At 32.1% G+C, this 23,334-nt stretch overlaps 2 protein-coding genes across 26 annotated transcripts; one reads left to right on the top strand and one right to left on the bottom strand.

The window, feature by feature from the left end:
* Positions 1-79: 79 nt before the first annotated feature.
* On the top strand, positions 80-19,303 carry LOC27208546 (calcium/calmodulin-dependent protein kinase type II alpha chain). Of its 25 annotated transcripts, none has more exons than XM_039296247.2 (17): positions 2,509-2,606; positions 2,912-3,120; positions 3,180-3,334; positions 3,397-3,491; positions 5,748-5,807; positions 6,424-6,478; positions 6,780-7,105; positions 7,190-7,284; positions 7,350-7,472; positions 7,535-7,661; positions 8,258-8,350; positions 11,251-11,307; positions 14,436-14,501; positions 15,901-15,979; positions 16,598-16,692; positions 16,748-16,862; positions 16,917-19,303. In XM_039296247.2, exons 3-17 carry the CDS (start codon positions 3,270-3,272, stop codon positions 17,059-17,061), a joined length of 1,596 nt encoding a protein of 531 aa, XP_039152181.1. In that variant the 5' UTR covers positions 2,509-2,606; positions 2,912-3,120; positions 3,180-3,269; the 3' UTR covers positions 17,062-19,303. The 25 variants fall into 25 exon arrangements, 21 of the variants coding, with proteins under 21 accessions (XP_016037402.1, XP_016037413.1, XP_039152183.1 ...); XM_016184114.3 differs by having other exon boundaries at positions 2,515-2,606; positions 11,254-11,307; positions 15,904-15,979; XM_016184118.3 differs by having other exon boundaries at positions 2,515-2,606; positions 11,254-11,307.
* A 694-nt stretch (positions 19,304-19,997) lies between these two features.
* LOC6724738 (ATP synthase subunit beta, mitochondrial) lies at positions 19,998-22,718 on the bottom strand. The gene is made up of 3 exons (XM_016180732.3): positions 22,562-22,718; positions 21,338-21,649; positions 19,998-21,284 (listed from the first exon to the last, which is right to left on the bottom strand). Exons 1-3 carry the CDS (start codon positions 22,623-22,625, stop codon positions 20,143-20,145), a joined length of 1,518 nt encoding a protein of 505 aa, XP_016037401.2. The 5' UTR covers positions 22,626-22,718; the 3' UTR covers positions 19,998-20,142.
* Between the last annotated feature and the right edge of the window lie 616 nt (positions 22,719-23,334).

The raw sequence follows: 23,334 nt of genomic DNA, 5'->3' as shown, positions 1-23,334 counted from the left end.
AAGTTTTCGATTTAACGACATTATGAGAAAAGACGAAAAAGCTTTTCTCTCTGGCAGAGTTCATCGAATCAAACGCGGCCGCAAAACCTTGTTAGTCAGTATTGAATACAATTTTCAAGAAAACAGACGTTCTAAAAATTTCGGTATCTAGTGTGTTTCGTGTTCTCCCAGCTCGTTAAAAACATATACATATAGCTTTTTAAATACTTTTGTAAGCGTTTTTGAACAAACATTTATCAGATCTCCTGAAGTTAAAAATATTGTTATTATTCGCACTTGAAAAGTACACATCAAGTATAGGTATCAAATTGGATTTAATATACATATGTACACACTTATGTATTTTTGTATATATATATTCATATATTTATATAAGTATACGTATCTATAATAGTGTATAATTCTCCTGATACAATTCTGGGTCAACACAGATTCTAAAATATACATAAATTTATACATATACATATATTTGATCTTTGTATGGTCTCTTACTGTGTATATGCCAAATAATATTAAATACTTTTTAGCGCGTTTAACGATTGCAATTGTTATATATATTATATATATATTCACACGCTTTACTTATGTCTTAAAAGGACATTTATACAACATCAGTATGTACCCAATTATGTGCCTTTGTTCAGTTACACGGTAAATATAAAAATATGACATTAAAGAATTTTGTAACTAAATACATACATATAACCAATTATTCTTGATTTGTACAGAAAATTTGAAACATACTTATATACTTGCGAGTTGTGATAAATGCTTTAATTTTAATTTTTTTAAAAGTGTTTGATTTTAAAAAAGTGTTTCACATACTGGAAACCGTCCCTCCCAGTCCGAAAAATGGCTTTAGTAATACATTTTTGAAGGTCTCATGCAAATTGTGTATTTAATTCGCGTCAATAGTCCGTGTTTATATTATTTAATAAAAGAGTATTATTTGCAACAAGTCATTTATAAGACCCTGAAATATCCTTGCTAAAAGGGGTGGGGCGTTTTACCATTAAGCTCATCAAAAAAAAGCTTCAACGCATGAAACCTGCAAAGGATACATACCTATATACATATGTATGTATGTACGCATATATATAACTGCGTCCCAGATACATTCTCATAATCAGGATTTTCTCTTTTACGAAATTAACCAAAAACACCTGTCGCTTTATTTAATTGATTGAAATATGGCATTTCATATTTCTTCTTTAAAATTAATATAATAATGTTAGGATAATAATGTTTCATGTTTAATGTTGTCACAAATTCTAAACTTTTCGTAACATTTGACTTGACAATATTATACTATAAGTACGTTATTTTAAAATTTCGTTGTTGATCCCTACACTTTTAAGGGGCTACATATGCCTTTTCCAGGGAAACACTTAATTTTCATGTTAATTGGGTCTAGTTTAAAAAAAAAAAACAAACAAAAACAACATGCCAAAATGACCGCTGTACCGGATATGGCAAAAAAAACTCACGGAGAGGTATAAAACAAGAGAAACGTAACAGTACAGCTTATCGACTATTTATCAAATGGACAGAAATATCCAAAATAAAATAACAAAAAAATAATAACGAAACAAAAAAAAACGAAACATTTTGTAAATGTGTGGGAAAAATTGAAATGAAAGATTTCCAGACTGAAAAAATAAATCATTTTTCAAAATAAAAAGGTGCGTTACAGTTTTAGGCGGCTTGTATGTCTGGTTCTCAAACAAACAAACTTGGAACGCTGTTATTTTTGGTACTATACTAACTGGAAAGTTGAGATGAGCATGAACTTCATGTTACTACGGCTAAAAAGTGGCCCTAACACTTCCGAAAAAAATGATTTTAATTTTGTATTCCTTTACTTAAAAAGTAATATAGGTTAATAGTAATGATTGATGCTGCACACTAGCTTCGTTGAAAAGTATGTAACTTGTAGGACGTCGCGTTTCCGAACCTTTAAGTTATTTATAGTCTTGGACAGGATCAATAGCCGAGTCGAATTGTCATGTCCGCCAATCTGTATAAACTCCACGATCTTAGGAACTATAAAAGCTAGAAAGTTATGATTGAGCCACGTCCTTTTTTTAAATTTTCGTTGATTTTTTAAAAAAAATTTTGGAATTGTTTTGCGAATTTTAATTGGTACGCCAAAAAAATGTTTAATTTTCTCGTTCACACTTCCACTACCTGAGTAACAGTTTTCTGAGTCGAGAAACATTACTATAGCGGTTTCTTTTGTTTTATTTCTGCAATGGAAACGTATTTTTTTCAGGGCGATAGGTTAATTTGATATTGAAAACGCCACTGAGAAGGTGATATGCACATCGATGTAAGGCCCGTTTACACTGCACTAAAAGCGGAGCTATGGATTTACATATAGACGTCTTTTCTATTTTAATGTGTGCATGGACAAAAGATAAGTGTAATTTTGGCAAGGAGTTAAACCCTTTGTTTAATAATCGAGTTTTTATTACATTTTATCGACAATCGAATGTCATGTCATCTCTAGGTAACAACAAGGTATTATATGCGACATTTCAGTAAAGATATTAATAATTTTTCAGACATTTTTCAATTTGCGCCCCGCGCATGTTGTTTCTTGCGAAGTATTGTGTTTTATGTTTTGTCACATGAACAAACCTCAACCACCAAAATCTTCAAAATGGTGGTCGAGTTTTCTAGTCTAGTGTTTCTTTAAGAGAAATCACTTGAATTACTAACTCAATAAGAAACCTGCGGCTGTTTAAAATAACATAACCCTTATATTAATAAAAACCATTTAAATTATGAAAAACTATATGTAGATAGAGGGTTTTTTTGCTTCGATTCCACTGAATAATATAGAATTTTAAATTTAGAATAGTGAGACATGCTTTTTTTTTTTTTTCGATATGTGTTTCAATGACTTTAGGAGCTTCATGCCTGAACTTATACAGAAAAGAATGTAAGTTCATTCTATGATGGGCGGGGGATTCTCAAATACATGCAGTACCTCTTTGGATACCATAGAACCAACACTGCCTCTAAAATTTGTTCCAGTTAGTGCTACTTTATAACAAAATATTTAGAGAAGGCCATATTTAGGTACAACAAATACTTCTGTATGTATTTATGTACATTGTAAGTAATTTTTGGTGTGCTTAAAACTGACATTTATCTTATATTCAAAAATCATTTAGAAAACAAGAAATATAACTCCTGGAAAGTGAAACCTGTAGAGCAGTTTAAGATCTTTAGTCGCAATAGATTTTCTTAAGTGTGCCATCGCGATGGCTGCACCCGCAGCCTGTACGCGTTTTTCGGACAATTACGACATCAAAGAAGAGTTGGGAAAGTAAGTTTAACAAACTCAAGGTTAATAAATTTATTATAATAACCAGTCTTTTAATATTTCAGAGGAGCATTCTCAATTGTGAAAAGATGTGTCCAAAAGTCAACTGGCTTTGAATTTGCTGCAAAAATTATAAATACAAAAAAATTAACTGCCAGAGGTAAGGCTTTCTGTGTTCTATGTAGGTTAAAAATCACATATGTATGTATGCTATGCACAACTAAGTGAGGAAACTAAGTGATAAGTAAGGGAATTCAACAACAGTTCTGTCTCCAATCGTAATGTATTATTTATTGTCATAAAACTATTATTCTAAAGATAAAAAAGGAATGTTAAATCAAATAGATAGACAAAAAATAGTAGCCTAAATCAACTAACAATAATATTTAAGTAGTTGGTAATAGTCCATAAGTATGTGTAAAGCCGCGACAATTATATTAATAAAAATATGAGATATGAAGATTGCATGCAAGCAGGAATGTGAATGCTGTAGCAGCAGAATTTAATACATTAACAATAAGTAAGGAAAAAAAAAGTTACCAAAAAGTTTTTAGTTTAGTTTAGTTTCTTAGTTTTTTTTAGTCTACGAATTAGAGTATAGTAAAAGGATATATTTTCCTTAAAAAGTGTGTAACAGGCAGATGGAAGCGTTTCCGGCTATATAAAGTATATATGTATATTCTTCAGCCATGTCCGTGTGTATGTATGAACGTCGAGATCTCAGAAACTATAAAAGCTAGAAGGTTCAGATTCAGCATACAGATTCTAGAGACGAAGACGCAGCGCAAGTTGGTTGACCCGTGTTGCCAGATGGGCCAAGCGCATTGATATTGAAAAATGTGTTGATATTTTATCACATTTGTATTAGTCTTCTAAATTTGTATCGATTTGCACAAACAAAATTTTTTTGACACGCCCAGTCTGACGGCCTAAAACCGCTCAAAACTGCCACGCCCACATTTTTGAAAAATTGTTGGATATTTTTATGTTATTAGTCGCTTAAATTTCCATCGATTTGCTAAAACAAACTTTTTGCCACGCCCACTCAAACGCACTAAAGCCGCCGTACCGCTCGCATTCACACTAGCTGAGTAACGGGTATCTGATAGTCGGGGAACTCGACCATAGCATTCCCTCTTGTTTTAAATTGTATTCTAATAATAGAATTCTAGCACGTCGATTGACATCTGTTAATTAAAAAAATACCAGGTACACATTTGCGAATACGTTAAGCAGAGTACGTAAATTAACATAGTTTAATGGCAACAATTTCAATCTTGCGCTGCTTTCACGTAATTGTCCATGTAGTTTCTGAGGTCACAACCTTCATACAGACTGACAGGACTATGTTTGTGGAACTGATCAAGTATATAAATATATATATATATATATATTTCATGAAATCTGGTGTACCGTTAAAATTAAAAATACTTAATAAATCAAACATTTTGTCAAATGTGTAAGCTAAAGGAAAATTGTAAGTTACATAATTATTTAGCATCCATTTGCCGCTGACGATGCCCTTTTTTCAACGGTGGTATAGATGTGAACTGTGATATTCGAAGGCTTCAGACATATCGTGTGAAATCAATAGTACACAGTGACTTAAAAAGTTTTCCTGTCAAATTTACTTTCTTTTTGCTAAATACGCTTTTGGAAGGGACCAATGCATTATTTTTGTGAAATATCTTCGCGGTCCCTATCTAATGTGAAACACTAATGTGTATTACTTGTCAAATATTTTGAACGACGTAATATATTTTGCTATTGAACGCTCATAAATTTAAATAATAAAGTCGACCATTATTTTTTCTGAGCAGTTTGAGGAAAATTAAAATGACATAAAAGAATTTGTAGCCTCGTTGTTCTTGATTATAAATTGTATTCATTAGTGTTTTTTTGATATTTATATAAATACTAAAATCCGTGGTTTGCCGAAGCTTTCTTGTTAGATGTAAAATATTTAAAAGTTTCGAATACAATAATAGCTCTTCATAGAGTAGTGTACTGACACAGGACAGAGGGTTATGACAGAGCCACCAGATATGTAAATATAAAAATGACATAAAAATCTATTTTTTCCATGTTCTTAAGGGGTAACACCTCAAAAACTTCTATAGTAATTGAGGGGTATTTATTGGTGTTGTGCTAGATGTCGATTTAATGAATTATTTCAGCCAAGGCGTGGTCAAAATAATTTTTGAATAGCAATATTTGCCAAGCGTGTAATTAATTAATTAATTAAGAAGTTTGAGCATGACAGCCTGGACAAATTTTGGACTTTAGAGAGAACCATTTGCTTGCTCGCCAGTGTTGCTAAAATAAAAACCTTTTATGAACATATTTGTTCACATGCATGTATCTATATAAGAACAGATGCTCATATATATACATATATAATTTTTTATGCTTTTAGACTTTCAAAAACTGGAACGTGAAGCAAGGATCTGCAGAAAGTTACACCATCCCAACATAGGTATGCAACGTGTCCCATATTAATATAATTTACTCACTTATTCTTCAAAGATTATACGTTTTTTTGAAGATGAATGATCTAAATAAAAGTAGACGCACATGGCCTAATACAATTTTGAACATAATAAAAAAATTACACTTATTTTGGGGGCAAAAACGGTTTCTTATAGCGGAATCCTACTCTACATAACTACATCTACTATACATAATTATATACACGTAATTATATGACGTCCACGGTAACACAACGAAGAAAATAAGAAAAGAGATACCTGAGTTTAGTAAATATATCAAGCCGCATATGCAAGCAACATTCCATTCCCTACTCTCCAATAACAAATAATTCTTACAAGAAATTCGTTAATTATATTAGAATAATTACAAAACTTTTACTAAAAACTTACAATGCATTTATTTACACGGAGAATTCAAATCTAGAAACATCACTTCTCCTCCAGCATCACCGACAAAATATATAATATGTTCAAAATGTATTTTATAAACATGTATTTTAAAGCCTTTCAGGCTTATAATCTTTGCCATCCTTAAAAAAAACATTAAATAAATGTATAAAACTAATAAATTGATTGATAATAAATTAATATGTACAATTTCAGTGCGGCTACATGACAGTATACAGGAGGAGAACTATCACTACCTTGTTTTTGATCTGTAAGCATTAATCTGCATAAGGACTCCTTACCAAATATTTTCATTGCCTATGCTCAACAATGTTTTAAAAATATGAGTTTTTAACAAATGCTTGTAAATGTTGCAATGACTCGACTATTGTTTATTGAGATTCATACTTCATCCTTTTCCCTCCGATCGTTCATATGAATCAAATCTTTTAGCCGCAATATAATATTTTTTAATATTAAAAATTTGTTTTCTGCTGTCGCAACTTAAAAATACATTAAATTTAAATTAAACTTCAATCGAAAAATTTGACTATGCCTACATACATTTGCAGTGTAACCGGTGGTGAACTTTTTGAAGATATCGTTGCACGCGAATTTTATTCAGAAGCTGATGCATCACATTGTATTCAACAAATATTGGAATCGGTAAATCACTGCCACCAAAATGGTGTGGTGCATCGAGATCTGAAACCAGAGAATTTACTATTAGCTAGTAAGGCAAAGGGTGCAGCAGTGAAACTCGCTGACTTTGGTCTAGCCATTGAAGTTCAAGGCGATCATCAGGCTTGGTTTGGATTTGCTGGCACCCCAGGATATCTGTCTCCTGAGGTATTGAAAAAGGAGCCCTATGGCAAATCGGTAGACATATGGGCATGTGGTAAGCAATTATAATTATTGTAACATATGCATGCCAAACGGCAGTCGTGTTACACAATACAATAACAATTTTATTTTTCCTCAGGAGTTATTCTTTACATACTTCTTGTCGGTTATCCACCCTTTTGGGATGAAGATCAGCACCGACTGTACTCGCAGATAAAAGCAGGAGCTTATGATGTACGGAAACTAGAAACTAGAAAATTTATCACGATTAATTATCTATAAATATGATTTTATTTTAGTATCCGTCTCCAGAATGGGATACGGTTACTCCAGAAGCTAAAAATCTTATTAATCAAATGCTAACAGTTAATCCAAATAAACGAATAACTGCAGCTGAGGCTTTAAAACATCCGTGGATTTGTGTAAGTACAGATAAATTTTTCTCTTAATTTTACATAAAGATAATGAAAAAACATTGTTACAGCAACGAGAACGTGTGGCTTCCGTTGTGCATCGCCAAGAAACCGTAGACTGTCTCAAGAAATTTAATGCGCGGCGCAAGCTAAAGGGAGCCATTCTTACGACAATGTTGGCTACCAGAAATTTTTCGAGTACGTAACTTAAATTAATCTTGACGACATGAATATATTTGGCGTCAACACAAAAATATACAAAAAGGACAATAGAGACGCTAAAGTCAATTTCCTTGACAATCATATACCCGTTATTCAGCTTGTGGGATTAATATAAATATATTTAATTTCGTATAAAAATATCCATAACTCGTATAGTAAAAAGGTACACTAGATTCGTTGAAAAGTATGTGACAGGCAGATAGAAGAATTTCCGAGCATAAGCAGTATAATTTTCTCGATCAGGATCAGTAGCCGAGTCGATCTGGCCCTGTCCGTCCACAAAACTGTCACGCGAAAACTTTTGAAAAATGTGTAGATATTTTTTACATTTGTATTTGTCATGTAAATTTCTATCGATTTGCATAAAAAATTGAGATCTCGACGTTCATACGGACAGACGGATATGGCCTGATCGACTTGACTATTGATCCTGATCAAGAATTTATACACTTTATATAGTCGGAAACGAATCCTTCTGCCAGATACATACTTTTCAACGAATCTTTTTTTTTTTTTTACTCTACGAGTAACGGGTATAATAATTATTTAACTAAAGTGTTCTTAATTTACAGGCAGAAGTATGATAACTAAAAAAGGTGAAGGATCACAGGTCAAAGAATCAACCGATTCATCTAGCACTACTCTTGAGGACGATGATATAAAAGGTAAGTAAATAAAATATGTATTTAACATTCATTTATAGTTACCAAATTAGATCAGAATTCAAAATCAACCACTAGAGCTTTAGAGCAAGACACTACTGGGTTTTTATTGTAAAGTCTAGTGAACATTGGATGAGTTTGTATTAACTTTTTTTCTTTTAATTTGTGTATGGTAGCTTTCATTTGAAGATTGTTTTTATCATATTCTGTAAATTGGTGTCCCCATTCATCAATATATATGTGCTTTTATATATTTACACTATTGTTTATCTTTACTTGTTTTATGGCAAAATATGCTGCATATATATTATTATTATTACATTTTAACAAATCAATAAAAATTGAATCATTCTTTTTAAAGAAATCCCTTAAATTTCCTCAAGATTACGAAAACCACGTAGTTTCCCTAGAAACTAGAGGAAATAACCAGTTTTAATACATTAATTGTAATCCTAATACTTAAATGTATTGTTAAAATAATTATATCGAATTTTTAAATTGGTGTTAGTGTTGTATTTTTTGCACGTCTTCGCTTAGACATACATATACAGAATAATAAAATCAATAGAAAATTTTGCACTTTTATATTGTATAAGAATTTGAAAAATAAACGATATGATTTTATTTAAAAATATCCTGAAGCACATTTATATTTTTGTACATGTAAAGTCTTCATTCTGTTATACACATAAAAATTAATCTAGCTTTCACGCTTTCGAATAACATAATTTAATTACGATCTGAATTATACCTTTATAGAGGGCTTGTAAAAATGTACAACTCAGTAAGCTATACCATATAAAGTTTTTATATTCTTTATCAGTATCAACAGCCGAGTCGATAGAGACCTGTCAGTCCGTTCGTTTCTACGGAAACTAGACTGTCAGTTTCAAAGCTATATGCATGATATATGATTTTCTATTCAAGGTAGGATATAAGTCAGAACTTGCCTTATCGGATCATATAGCTGCCATAGAAAGGGGCAAAAACACAGACCTACATTGGAAATACGCATTCGAAAAAATAAAAAGTAAAATGTTTTTTCAACAGTGGGGTCCTATATCTTCATATCTTTACTTTAGGTTTTTCTTCGGTGTAAATGCGTATTAATCAATCCATTTTTTCCGCCTTCATCGTTATAATTCTTTTATTTAATGTAACAAAATGTACCTTCGTTTAGATCTTAAGTGTTATAATTCGGTACAAGATTTTTTTTTTTCAAAAATCTTAAAAGTGCAACGGTATATATGAAAGCATCAGCTTGCTTAATTGGTTCCTTTTTATATAACATTGAATTATTATACCCGTTACTCGTAGAGTAAAAGGGTATACTAGATTCATTGAAAAGTATGTAACAGGCAGAAGGAAGCGTTTCCGGCCATTTAAAGTATATATTATTGATCAGGATCAATAGCCAAGTCAATCTGGCCTTGCCCGTCTGTCCGCCTGTCCGTATGTTCTTCGAGATCTCAGGAACTATTAAAGCTGGAAGGCTGAGATTCAGTATACAGATTGTGGAGACATAGAAGCAGGGCAAGTTTATTGACCCATGTTGCCACATGGGCCACGCCCACACTTGTGTTGATATTTCTTTACATATTTATTGGTCTTTTCATTTTCTATCGATTTGCAAAATAAAACTTTTTGCCACGCCCACTCTAACGCCCTAAATTGCTACCCCCACATTTTTGAACAATTTAAAAATTGTTTCTTTTTATTCCCCAATATCTATCGATATCCTAGAAATATGATGACATTTCGCGATCGCATTCACACTATCTGAGTAACCGGTATCTGATAGTCGGGGAATTCGACTATAGCATCTCTCTTGTATTTCATGTATTTTACACTAAAAACAAAAATGTTGCTTAGCATCGAATAGAATATTAAAGCTTGACCAGATAGTATCGCCTGTTGTTGGCAAGAGTATAACTTAAAGTGGAAGGGAATAAGAGTGAAAAGAGCTCTTAGCGTGTGGAGCTTACTATGAAGCGATTTAATTGAAATCAAACAGCAGAATCTTAAAACTTCCCCCCGACGTATTTTTGGTAAACCGTCTACTTTAGCTAACGCATAAACGTATTATAAGCTTCCCATATGACCGTTAAAAGACATAATTTGTATATTATTTGAAAAGAAGAAATTATTGTTAAAAATATATTGAAAATGGTCTAAGTACTGGCATTTCTAAAAAAGGAGAAAATAAGGAATTATAGCTAAAATTACGGCTTGAGAATTTTATTAAAAAACAGGTTGTAATTATTTGTGTGATGCTGAAGTTGTCGGTATAAAAATATTATATTACAAATATTTTAGAGATGAAGCAACTAGTAAGAAACCAAGTTTAGAGTTTTTATTTCAAAGATAATTTTATGAAGATATTCTATTCTAAAACACCTCGGTAAAATGGGAATTATTATAAATCATTAAAGTTGCATAGAAATATCGACTTCTCAAACTTACAAATCATTTCAACATACAGACCTCCTTTTTACGTATATCCGGTAAAATATAAATATTTGTTGACTAGAACTCAACTCACCAAACAATCGACAAATTAAAAATTGTTATATATTTCGAATTTCCTAGTAGGCTCTCAGAAAATACAATAGATAAATAACATATGTAATTGAATTGATATGAATTGTAAAAAAGTTAACCCGCCCTATTTTTGCCTTTTTTAACGCCATTTACATTTATTTAAACCATTAACATTAGGAATTTCAAATGCATATTTTGAATTAATTATAAGTTACAGCTAAACTTCTTTGCATTAACTCAATAAGAGGTGTATGATTTAAACTAAATCACAAAAACAAACACATCTCATTATTTTAACGTAGAGAAAATATTGGAAAAATTCCATTTTCAAAAATGACATTTTTGTACATTTTTTTTCCTAGAAGATAAAAAAGGAACCGTTGATCGCAGTACTACAGTCGTATCAAAAGAGCCTGAAGGTAAATGCTAACCTGAATTTTGGATTATTGATAATTGATAAAACACAATTTTTTCTTTTTATATTTGTAATTAAAATATTTATTTATTCATCCAATTATTCTATGAGAAATCAGTACTTAAGTATTTGTTAGTATAAAGTGTGCGGGGTATAAAATAATTTATAAAACTAATTAATCAAAGAATAAATCAGCTTAGAATATATCGCAAAATAGTATCATACATTGCTCCAGCGTGACATTACTTTCGCAGTTTATGCACTTTTTGTGAATTATAAACAGACTAAATCATATTTAAAGGATTGGTAAATATTTCCATTTCTTATATTGGTTTTTATTTCAGCTTTGAATCTTCTGCATTTGGATTGAGACTTCAATGCAACAATATATTTAATATTATTAACCTAATTTTGTCGTTACTACAAACATTTTTTTTCAAAAAGGGTAAATTTAATACAAGATAACAGATATTGAAAGTTATTTTTATAACTAACTATAACTAAACAGGCAAAGGAAGCTTTTCCGACCATATAAAGGAACTATAAAAGCTAGAAGGTTGCAATTAATAATACTAGAGAATCTGTGCAAATTTGTTGACCCAAGTTGCCACGCCTATTCTAACGCCCGCAAGTTGCCAAAAACTGCCACGCCCACACTTTTGAAAAATGTTTCGATTTTTCCTCCTTTATTGTTTGTCCTGACAATTTCTATCAGCATACCAAAAACAGTTTTTAAATTTTTTCTTATTTCATTTCCCAATATGTATCGAAGCTCCAAAAAAATTATTACTCGACTATAGCATTCTCTCTTGTTGATTTTAAGAACACGGAAAAATTTTAATTTAGAAGCCAACTGTCATTGCTATGACATGATTGGCTTGGTTACGCTGTTCTGGAGGAAATCGCTCTAAAGGTTTGATTTTAAAAAATCCCTGGAAAATTGATTTGAAAGGAAACAAATTCCTATTGTAAGTGATTTTGGAAAATAAAAGCATATTTTTTTAACACAACAAATTAAGTAAATTGTATCTTCAAATTTATAAAAGCCTTTGTAACACATTATCTACGTATGGCAACACTAAATCATCAGCAGAACTAGTTTACAGTATTAGTCTTGTAAATTTCAATATATTTGCCAAACAAATTTTTGCCACGCCGACATTTTTGAGAAATGATTTCATTTTTTTGTGGATTAAATCACTGTTTTGCGAATTTCTATCGATATGCCGAAAACATTTTGTTCACTGACGCATAAAAACAGACCAAATATATCCCGTCCACACCTTAGAGCACTAAAATTAATTTTTTCCACCAATTTCTACCGATATTCTTTTATAATGTTGAAAATTGTCGGTCCCATTTGGACTAGCTAAGTAACGGGTAGTTGACTATAGCGTTTCTTGTTTTCTCATAAAATACATATTTTGAAGATTCTTAAGGTTTTTAATATTTCAATTAACTTGACTACCTGATATCGGGAGATTTTGATCAAACGAAATGATATCTCGCCAGATAAGTAGTGTACACACAATTAGAAAACTTGACCACATATATTTCCTTCACTGCGTTGCAAGCTTCTGACTGAAATCAATATAGGCATTGGAAGGGTATAAAAAAACGCTGTTCTCCAGTTCCTCTGCTGCCAGTTACTCAGCTACTACAAGTGAGTGAAGAAAGCATATTTATAATAAATATTTAAAATATATATTAAAAAAATTAATTATAATAATATAATAATAACATATTAATAAAATAATAATAAAACATAATAAAATAAAATCAAATTGCTTCTGAGTGTGCGCGACATTTTTAGGCTTTTTGTAAGCGTTTAGGTAGCGGAAATCTGGTACACCAGTTTTCTCTACACATCGTAAGCATAACATATATTTTCAACCCAAATAATAAACATTTCCTTTATACCCATGCAGTAATTGTATATTTAGGAAAAAAAAAATTATACCCAATAAAAACAATTTAGAAGAATAATTTTTTCTATAAAAAAAATATATATGGTCTTAAATGTCTCCATTACTGTGTTGAAAACTTCTGTCCATTTCCAAGGGTTTGAAAAGAATTTTATTTTAAAGAAGAGAGAATCCTATATATAAGAAACTTACTATTAGATAGTTACTGGAAGCCCAAAAATTGTGGTGAAAGGTGTGAAAGATTTGGACGAACGGACGGACTATAGACGTTAGAAGGGGCGTGGCCAAAAAGTTTTTGGTTTACTGGTAGAAATGGTCAAGATAAACTATAAAATGAAGAAAAATCAAAACATTGGTGAAAAGTGTGGGCCTGGAAGTTGTGTCGGCTTGTGGGCGTGGCAAAAAGTTTATTGGCAAAGCCAAGACTAATTAAAAAGTATCAAAACATTTTTTTATAGTGTGGTTGTGCTATTTCTGATCTCCTGATCTAAACTTTCTAGATTTTATACTTCCTGAGATATCGACCTTAACAAGGATGGACAGACATACGGACAGAAAGACATGGTCAGATCGACTTAGTCCTGATCAATGTGGTCGGAAACTCTTCCTTCTACGAGAAACGAGTATAATTATATGTAGTTATTTACACATAAAGTTTATATACTTAAAAGTTTATATTCCAAAGTAAGAATAATGGTCTGACTTGAACAATTATCGGCTACTTACCAGAAAGATTTTAGCTTTAAGGGCGTTTGTAGGCATGCTTGTTGCATAAATGGCAAAACCTCTTAAGCCCAGGTATCATTCTCTTATTTTGTTGGGTATATGTAATTGGAAAGTTTGATTGTATTTCTATGCAATGCATACATGCATTTAATTTAACTCGAGCCTTTTAAATATTTAAAAAATTAAAGTGAATTTAACGCTTTATTACGTCTTGTTGCATATTGCATATTAAATGCTAAATCGGGTCTTTTTTTTTTGTTGAAGAATGGGTATATCCATCAAATTAAACTGGAGCTATGTATAAATTAAATGTTTATTCACAAAAACACTTACAGTTCGTAGACTTTTTTATTGCATATTTCTAACCATTTCTATTCTTATTGCATCACAAAATGCATTTTTTTATTTTCTATTTTATTTAAAACATTTCCAATTTGTATAAAACATTGATTTTTATACAAATAAAAAATGTGCGTTTTAGATATAAGGATACTTTGTCCTGCAAAAACGTATCATCAAAATATAGGAAACTCGCAGTGCTCTTCAGGTATGTATGAATACCAAATAATGAGTTCCAAAATCAAAGAATTTTAAGCTTAACGTAACATCACATTTTATGACGGTGGTAGGAGCAGTGTGAAGTTAATGTTATCGGATCCAAATAAATTTAAATATTGTGTTGTCCTGTTGTTGTTGTAAGAAAGAAAATGTACATCTGTTTTCAATTCAGAAAGCACTTACAAAATCCAAAAAAAATCTGAGCATAAGGAAGAGAGAATGATATGGTCGAGTTCCCCGACTATTAGATACCCGTTACTCAGCTGGAAGTGTAGACGCCAAAATTCAATATTTCTTGGAATATCGGCAGAAAATGGGTACAAAAATTATAAAATGAAACAAATTTAAAAACTATGAATAAGCGTGGACGTGACAGGTTTCGGGTGGTTTGTGTGCGTTAGAGTGCATGGGAAATTTTGTTTGGGCCCAAACGATAAAAATATGAAAAAATGTCAAATATTCAAAAATGTGGCCGTAGCATTTTTGGGCTTTAGTATAGGCGTGGCAACATTAAAAACAAACATTAGCTTTAATAGTTCCTGAGATAGAGGCGTTCATACGGGTAGACAGACGGACATGGTCAGTTCGACTCGGCTATTGATCCTGATCAGAAATATATATTATTCAGCCTGTTATACTTTTCAACGAATCGTAAATTGTAATTTATTATCGCTTGCTTGTATAAATAAGTGCATGCCAACCATATTTCACCCATATGCAACGCCTTTATATTTAAGATGAGAAATTTATAACATGTACAAACAAAAAGTAATCACTGGAAAACCAACTTTATGTGTGTTTTGTTAACGTTTCATTCGATTTTTTTTTTGTGTTACACGTACCCGGATCCTATTTTGGGAGTTTCCTGGCCCTAAGATATATTTGAACATTTTTGGTATGAATCAAGAGAAATCGATATAGTTCGATATATAGATTTTGTAGGAATGTAGGCTTTGTAGTGGGCGAATAAAAAAATGTTGGCATATCGGTAGAAATTGGTAAGACAAATTTGTGGGCGTGCAATAATATCAACTTTCTAGCTGTTATAGATCCTTAGATCGAGGCGTTAATACAGACAGACAAACGGACATGGCCAAGTCAACTCGGCTAGTGATCAAGATTATATGGTCGGAATCGCTTTCTTTTACCTGTTACGTACTTTTTAACGAATCTATTATACGATATTACAGCAATGCAACTATTGTTTTACTTTGGGTGGAACGGAAAATACTAGAAAAAACCATAATAATAAGAAATGTATTTTATATATTTATGTCAGCCCTATTATAAAAGCAAAATAAGGATAAAACATAGATTTACAAATGTTTATATTATTAATTTACAATGTTAAAAAATAAATAAAACTAATAACATTTTTACCAACAAAGCAGCTAGACGGCAAGAAATAATAAAGATAACTGAACAGTTGATTGAAGCAATTAACAGTGGCGACTTTGATGGATACACGTAAGTCAAAAGTGATTAAATAAAGTAAAGGATCGATAAATAAAATGTAAATAGGTACAATAAAAAGTTACTTACAAAAAACAAACGTTTAAACAAAACCCCGCAAAGGTACATATACAAAATTTCTGTTTTTAAAAGATATCTAGAAAGTAAGGTAATTGATATTGGATATAATATGTCGCAAAACTCAAACTTAGCCATTCCAATTTATATTTAATTGTTTCCCAGTCATTTCATTTGGGCTTAGTTTTTTTATTACATACAATGTTTTTTATACCCTTGCAGAGGGTATATTGATTTCGGTGAGATGTTTAAAACGAAGTTAAGAAGACACTTGGGTCCTTATAAAGTGAATATATACTTTTTCAGTCTCAACAGTCTGACATGATCGACTCAGCTAATGATCCAGATAACGCCTCCTTCGCTGCACACTTTCTGAAAAAATATATATATTTTAGATATACGAGTAACGGTTACTAATATGAATATCAGTAATTTATTGAAGAAATCCTTTGGTATTTTGTACCGAAATAAATATAACTTCTACTACCAATAGTACCGGGACTTAGGACTGAAGTAAATTATAAATTAATCTATATTTTTTGCATAACTTCTTAGCAAAATATGTGATCCGCATCTAACTGCCTTTGAACCGGAAGCACTGGGCAACCTTGTAGAAGGAATTGATTTTCACAAATTTTATTTTGAAAATGGTAAGTTCGATAGGGCATTTTTCGCAGAATCTTGGCTATTCAAATCTTATTCCAGTTCTTGGTAAAAACTGCAAAGCTATAAACACAACCATTTTAAATCCTCATGTGCACTTACTTGGTGAAGAAGCCGCTTGCATTGCCTATGTCAGACTTACGCAGTACATTGATAAGTAAGTTCCTGATAAAATAGAAACAATATCCATAAAAACTTATTTATTACGCAGGCAAGGACATGCACATACCCATCAGTCCGAGGAGACGCGAGTCTGGCACAAACGCGATAACAAATGGCAGAATGTTCACTTTCATCGAAGTGCATCTGCCAAAATAAGCGGAGCAACTACATTCGATTTTATACCCCAAAAATAGTGGGCATTAATCAATTGAATATAAACTGTCATTATGCACACGTCAATGAAAGTGCTACATTTATTTTTAGAGAATACAATAGTTTATTGCAAATAAAGATGCTAGTGCAAATTTTATTATTTTATTTACCTTTTAAAGATAAATAATACTATCTAAAGCATATATCACATTTTAGATATCACATTAAACCACATTTACTTGAGAAATTAAAGTAGCAAACACAAATATAAAAAATACAATCATATTGGTACATCAAATATTTGTTGTAAGTGTCGTGTACCAATTGTAAGCTTAAACGTTCTCAACGAAAAAATCAAGTTTATTATTTATCTATTAATAATATTAAAATGAAATTGACATCTTTCTATCTATTGGAATAAATAAAATAAATTCCAAGAACTTTAATAACGTCTCAAAACATTTGCAAACAATTTAGAACCCTTGAATCATCTACTAGGATACGAACAACATTTGGTTTGCGAAGTCCGCTTATTCTCGTTCTTAAAATAAATACACACATATAAAGTTTAATAAAACGTGCGAGTACATGCGTTTACAAATTACTGAAGTTAGCACTATCAATATATATAACTGTAAAGCATTAGGTTATTACAATGAAACATATAACATTTCGAAAAATGAAGTACGTTTAAACAAAAGGACGGAAATTAGCTAACTGAAATATAAATCTAAGTCCAAATAATTGAAATTATGCGACTATTCAATTATCTTCTATTTACGTACATATACTTCCGCATTTTATCCGCATCCTAAAAACTTTCCAAGTTAAAGAATACTTTCTGAATTCACCGTACATATTTCTTTCTAATGTTGAAAAAACTTTTTATATTTTATGTTTTAATAAAAATATAACATTGTTCTTATTTTCATTTGAAAAGATGTCTATGGCTTAAAAAGTAACCCTTTCTAGAAAAGAAAAGAAATTTCTTCAGTTCAAAGAATTTTAAATTCCCTTTTGTTCCTACAAATGGATTGATTCTCTTTAAAAAATGCATAGGGGACCCAAAGAATTCTATTGTGCCGAACCCAAAAAAATTAACGCATGCATTTTTAATTGGTATTATTATACAAATGGATCTATTGTGATTCATTGTCCATTGTCCTTTATGGCCTCATAGTTGAAAATATTATCCAATTCAATTTCCATATATCAAAAGTAGTACCAATCGGTCAATTTTTATGCTAACAGCATAACATAATCAATGGAGTTGGTATCAGTATATTAACTCTATCTTTTCCAATTGATGCTAAATAGCTTTTTGATTTCTTACAACTATAAAAATACCAACCGTGTTGACACCAATTAAAAATGAAAGTGATAAAAAATTTTAAATATCTTCGAAGAATTTTTACTAATAATAATAATAGTAAAAAAGAATTCTTGGGACGCGCCTCATGCACAAACAGCAGGAAAAATAACTATATAGTTAATCAATCGCAACATTAAGGATAATTACAAAGTTAACTAGGTTTTTTTCTTTATAATGTGTTTACACCTTATGAGTAAATATCTAATTTAAACAATGCGATATGATCAACATAACAAAAATTATATTTTCTTTTTTCTAAACGAATAATTTTGTGTTATGAGCATAACTGAGAAAATAACTTGTATGTATGAGACTTAATCATTGTGAAATGATTATACATTTTACCTGATAGTACATGTTAAAAGAAAAACTTGGACTTAAACACATTTAAAAAGTTTGACAGATATATTTTAAAGTAAAAAAGATTATACTAAAAGGGAATGCTGGATTTACGGTCTAAAATAAGTTTAACTTTAGTTGCATCCCACAGTTTTCCACAATTACTCAGAAATTCCTTTACAAATGCTTGATTCTTTATTCTTTCTGTCTAATACTCGCAGTTGCTTAAATTCAATTTTTAGGACCTAAACTAAATGTCTTCACAAATAAATTTTAATAGTAATTACACGATACAATTATACTAACAAGCTTTGGATACATTATATTGATCGAAGAGCTTTCGCTCCTAAGGTAAAAGCCTATAAAATAATAACCGAACATAATTTGTGTTTCTCAACGTATATCCAAATAATTAAATTAACAAATTTTTTTGTTTTAAGGAAATTCAAAGCATAATGCAATTTTAAGTCCACAAAGCAAAGTCCATTACACAAATAATTCCAAATACTAAAAAAAAATTACTCTATATATATGATTTATTAAATACAAATAAATACTTAAAATGAAAATCATTCACACTGCTCGCGTGCATTTTTAATTCTATAGGCAACGTCGGCCATTAACTGGCTCCAGGGGTTTATACATATGTACAAAATTTGATTTTAGATTACGAGTCTTGTTTTTTTGGAAGACTTAGACAGTTCCAAAACAATGTTCCGGATAATAAGTTTTATAGTGCAACCACCATATATGTATGTCCAAACACATATACACAGCAAAAGTTTCCAGTTTCATCTATCGCTCCTAAGAAGAGTAGGAATTCAGTAGGACAAACATTAAGTTTACTTTTCAAACTTATATTAATCTCTGATATTTCAGTCAACATTTTACAGGTTAAATATTTTTAGAACCGCCACCTATAGTATATTTAATTCGTTATACCAAGCATTTTTTCACGCTCACTATTTCCCAAAATTTTTTGATGACCTTTTCTGATTTTGCTATTTTTATTGCCGCCTAGCAAAATAAGCGGTACCTGATAGTCGATGAAATAGACTCATGTATTAAAAACAATATATTAATAGTTTGGTATATTTTCGACAGAAATGATAACATAGTGTAATTTTTAATATAAACTAACCAAGCAGTACGTAATAGTCAGTTTAGATTCTATCTGTATAATTGCACGGAATTACTTCAATATACTCACTTAATCTGAAGCTTTTTTCACCTATTATAATTCATAAATAATTTTAATTCATAGCGTAATGTTTAAATAGGTTTTATTAACTTTTTCTTCGCTTGTATTGAATTTAATATGATCTTACAAAGTTTATTACAATTCAATGCATACAATTCAATGCTAAATATGCTGTCATTAAGACTTTGAAGATTTGTCCAGTACACCTATCTAGGCAGCTTCCTTTGCCAGGCGGTCAGCCTTTTCCACAACTTCTTCAATTGGGCCGACCATGTAGAAAGCAACTTCAGGTAGATGGTCGTAGTCCCCAGCTAGAATTGCTGAGAAACCTTTTATAGTTTGCTCCAGGGGCACTAGTTTACCAGCATGCCCGGTGAAGACTTCAGCAACTTGGAATGGCTGCGACAAGAAACGCTGAATCTTGCGAGCGCGAGCGACTGTGAGCTTATCTTCCTCAGACAATTCATCCATTCCGAGAATAGCTATTATATCCTGAAGTGATTTGTAGTCTTGCAAGATTTTCTGCACACCACGGGCAACGTTATAGTGTTCTTGCCCAATAATGTTAGGGTCCATGATTCGAGAAGTCGAATCCAGTGGATCCACAGCAGGGTAAATACCCAGTTCGGCAATCGCACGCGAGAGTACAGTGGTGGCATCCAAATGAGCGAATGTAGTAGCAGGAGCAGGATCGGTCAAATCATCAGCGGGCACATATATGGCCTGAACAGATGTAATGGATCCCTTTTTGGTGGTGGTAATACGCTCCTGCATAGAACCCATGTCGGTAGCCAAGGTTGGCTGGTAACCAACGGCTGAGGGAATACGACCCAACAAAGCGGACACCTCTGAGCCAGCTTGAGTGAATCGGAAAATGTTGTCGATAAACAGTAACACATCCTGTCCTTCTTGATCACGGAAGTACTCTGCAACGGTCAGTCCAGTTAGAGCAACACGGGCACGAGCACCTGGCGGCTCGTTCATTTGCCCATATACCAGAGCTACCTTTGAGGTCTTGTCCTTTAGTGAAATAACACCACCCTCGATCATCTCATTGTATAAATCGTTTCCCTCACGAGTGCGTTCACCAACTCCCGCGAATACCGAGTATCCACCATGAGCTTTAGCCACGTTGTTAATGAGCTCCATGATCAACACAGTTTTGCCCACACCGGCGCCTCCAAACAACCCAATTTTACCACCTTTGGCGTAGGGAGCCAGGAGATCAACGACTTTGATTCCAGTGACAAGAATCTCTTGCTCAACAGACATCTGAACGAATTCAGGAGCCTCAGCGTGAATGGCAGCGGTCTTGTCAGTATCAATTGGGCCACGCTCATCAATGGGTTCACCTGTTCAAAGAATTTCTTAATTTCTTTCTTATGTCTCAATATAGTTTACTTACCAATGACATTAATGATGCGTCCTAGTGTTTCGGCACCAACTGGAATTCGGATAGGATACCCAGTATCGAGAACCTTCTGTCCGCGAACCAATCCTTCGGTACCATCCATGGCGATAGTGCGCACGGTATTTTCTCCCAAGTGCTGAGCCACCTCGAGCACGAGCCGAGGAGAACGGTTGTCTACTTCTAAGGCATTCAGAATGGGCGGTAAGTTATCATCGAACTGGACATCGACGACAGCACCAATTACGGCCACAATCTTTCCATTTGCGGCAGCTGCAGCCTTTGCAGCCTTGGCAGCATGGCTACGAGCTGAAAACGGAGCAGTTGCTTAGTCAGTTTTAAAAAATGAATTCAAATATTTTTTAAATCGTACTTAATCAAAGAAAAATAGCTCACTTCTTAAGTTTAATTGTAAATGTAAAATGAGGACTTGTTGAAGGCCACCGCAGCTTGTGCTTGGTAAGAATACATATATTGCTAAGTCTAACATAGTATGAGGAGCTTGATTTGTTTAATGAATGAATGAAATCTGACGGACACATTCGACTGATGATTCTGATCGAATAAAATTTATGGGATCGGAAAAGTTTTTCTCAATACGCCATATGTAAAGCTAGTAATTGGTATAATATTTTAATAAAAAGTAGTAGTATCAGTTTATTGATTATCTCTATCACTAGATACCAATATATACAGATTTATGTTATACTTAACGAAAGTAATTCTAGTAGAATAGAAAATCGAATAAAAATTAAACAGGAACAATTTGAGCATCGATATCGACATTTTTTTTTTATTGTTTTTTTATGTTATGTATGAATAATACTTAATTAATTTTTTAATAACTTTAATTTTCAAGCTATATCGTGACAAATTCAATTGCAATATAAATAAAAAGATTATTCAATTTAAAAGCCTAACAATATGGGCTTACAATACATGTACATACCTAGTTCACATGAGTACTATGAGTAATTAAAATATTTTTTTTTTCAAAATTCGGTTAAATTGAGTACTGTTATATATGTTATAAAACAGAAGTAACCTTAAATCATTCCAAATTGTCGTTATGTAATATTTTTTTTCGCTCGTAACACTTTACTGAACGATAGGTTATGTTCGACAATTGCTCTATTAGCTAAGGCACATTTTTTGTAGTGAACTTGGGCATTTAATACAATTTCTATCAATCAAAAATTTTTTATTTTTTGTGCTACTTACACAATTGCCCCAAGAATGGCAGCAAATTCTTATCGGCTTTAGATGCAGCACGTAACGCGAACATTTTTCTCGAACTAACTGAGAAGTGTGCGGGCGAGCAGAAGACCTAGTGATGAGCAAATCGGTAGTAGCGATATATTGAGAGTATTTGCGCTTCCAAAACATATCGAAGATTTAGTATTTTTGCGTATTCAAACCATAATATAGAGTAACTTTGTTGTTACCTCACAAGGAGAGTGTCCGAATGCAATTATTATATATACACAATGAACTGAAAGTATGCTGTGGTTGCCCGACACTAACAAGTGATGCACCCATGAAAATGGAAAATGGTGGTTAAATTAATTGCAAGCTGATGAGGTAAATGGACCAGCGAAAATAAATAAAACAAGTGAGAACGCTATAGACGAGTTCGCCGACTGTCACATACCCGTTACTCAGCTAAGAGAAATTTACATTATTTTATGGCTTATCGATAGAAAACATATAGAAAAAATGATATTAGTAATGATCGGCGTGACAATTTTGGGCGGTTTGTGGGAGATAGATTGGTCGTTGCAACATCAGGGAACAAACTTGCCCTGATTTTTCGTCTCTGGAATCTGCATGCTAAATTACTATCCAGCTTTTGTAGTTCCTGTGATCTCGACATCCACCCGGACGGACGGATATGGGCAGATCGACTCGGCTGGTGATCCTGATATGAAGATGATTAAGAATATATGCTTTATTCTTTGTTGAAATGATATCACAAGCAAATAAATTCTTTTACA

The sequence above is a fragment of the Drosophila simulans genome, chromosome 4 (assembly GCF_016746395.2).
Source record: "Drosophila simulans strain w501 chromosome 4, Prin_Dsim_3.1, whole genome shotgun sequence".
Classification (NCBI taxonomy): Eukaryota; Metazoa; Arthropoda; class Insecta; order Diptera; family Drosophilidae; genus Drosophila; species Drosophila simulans.
This window is presented reverse-complemented; position numbering and strand designations above follow the sequence as displayed.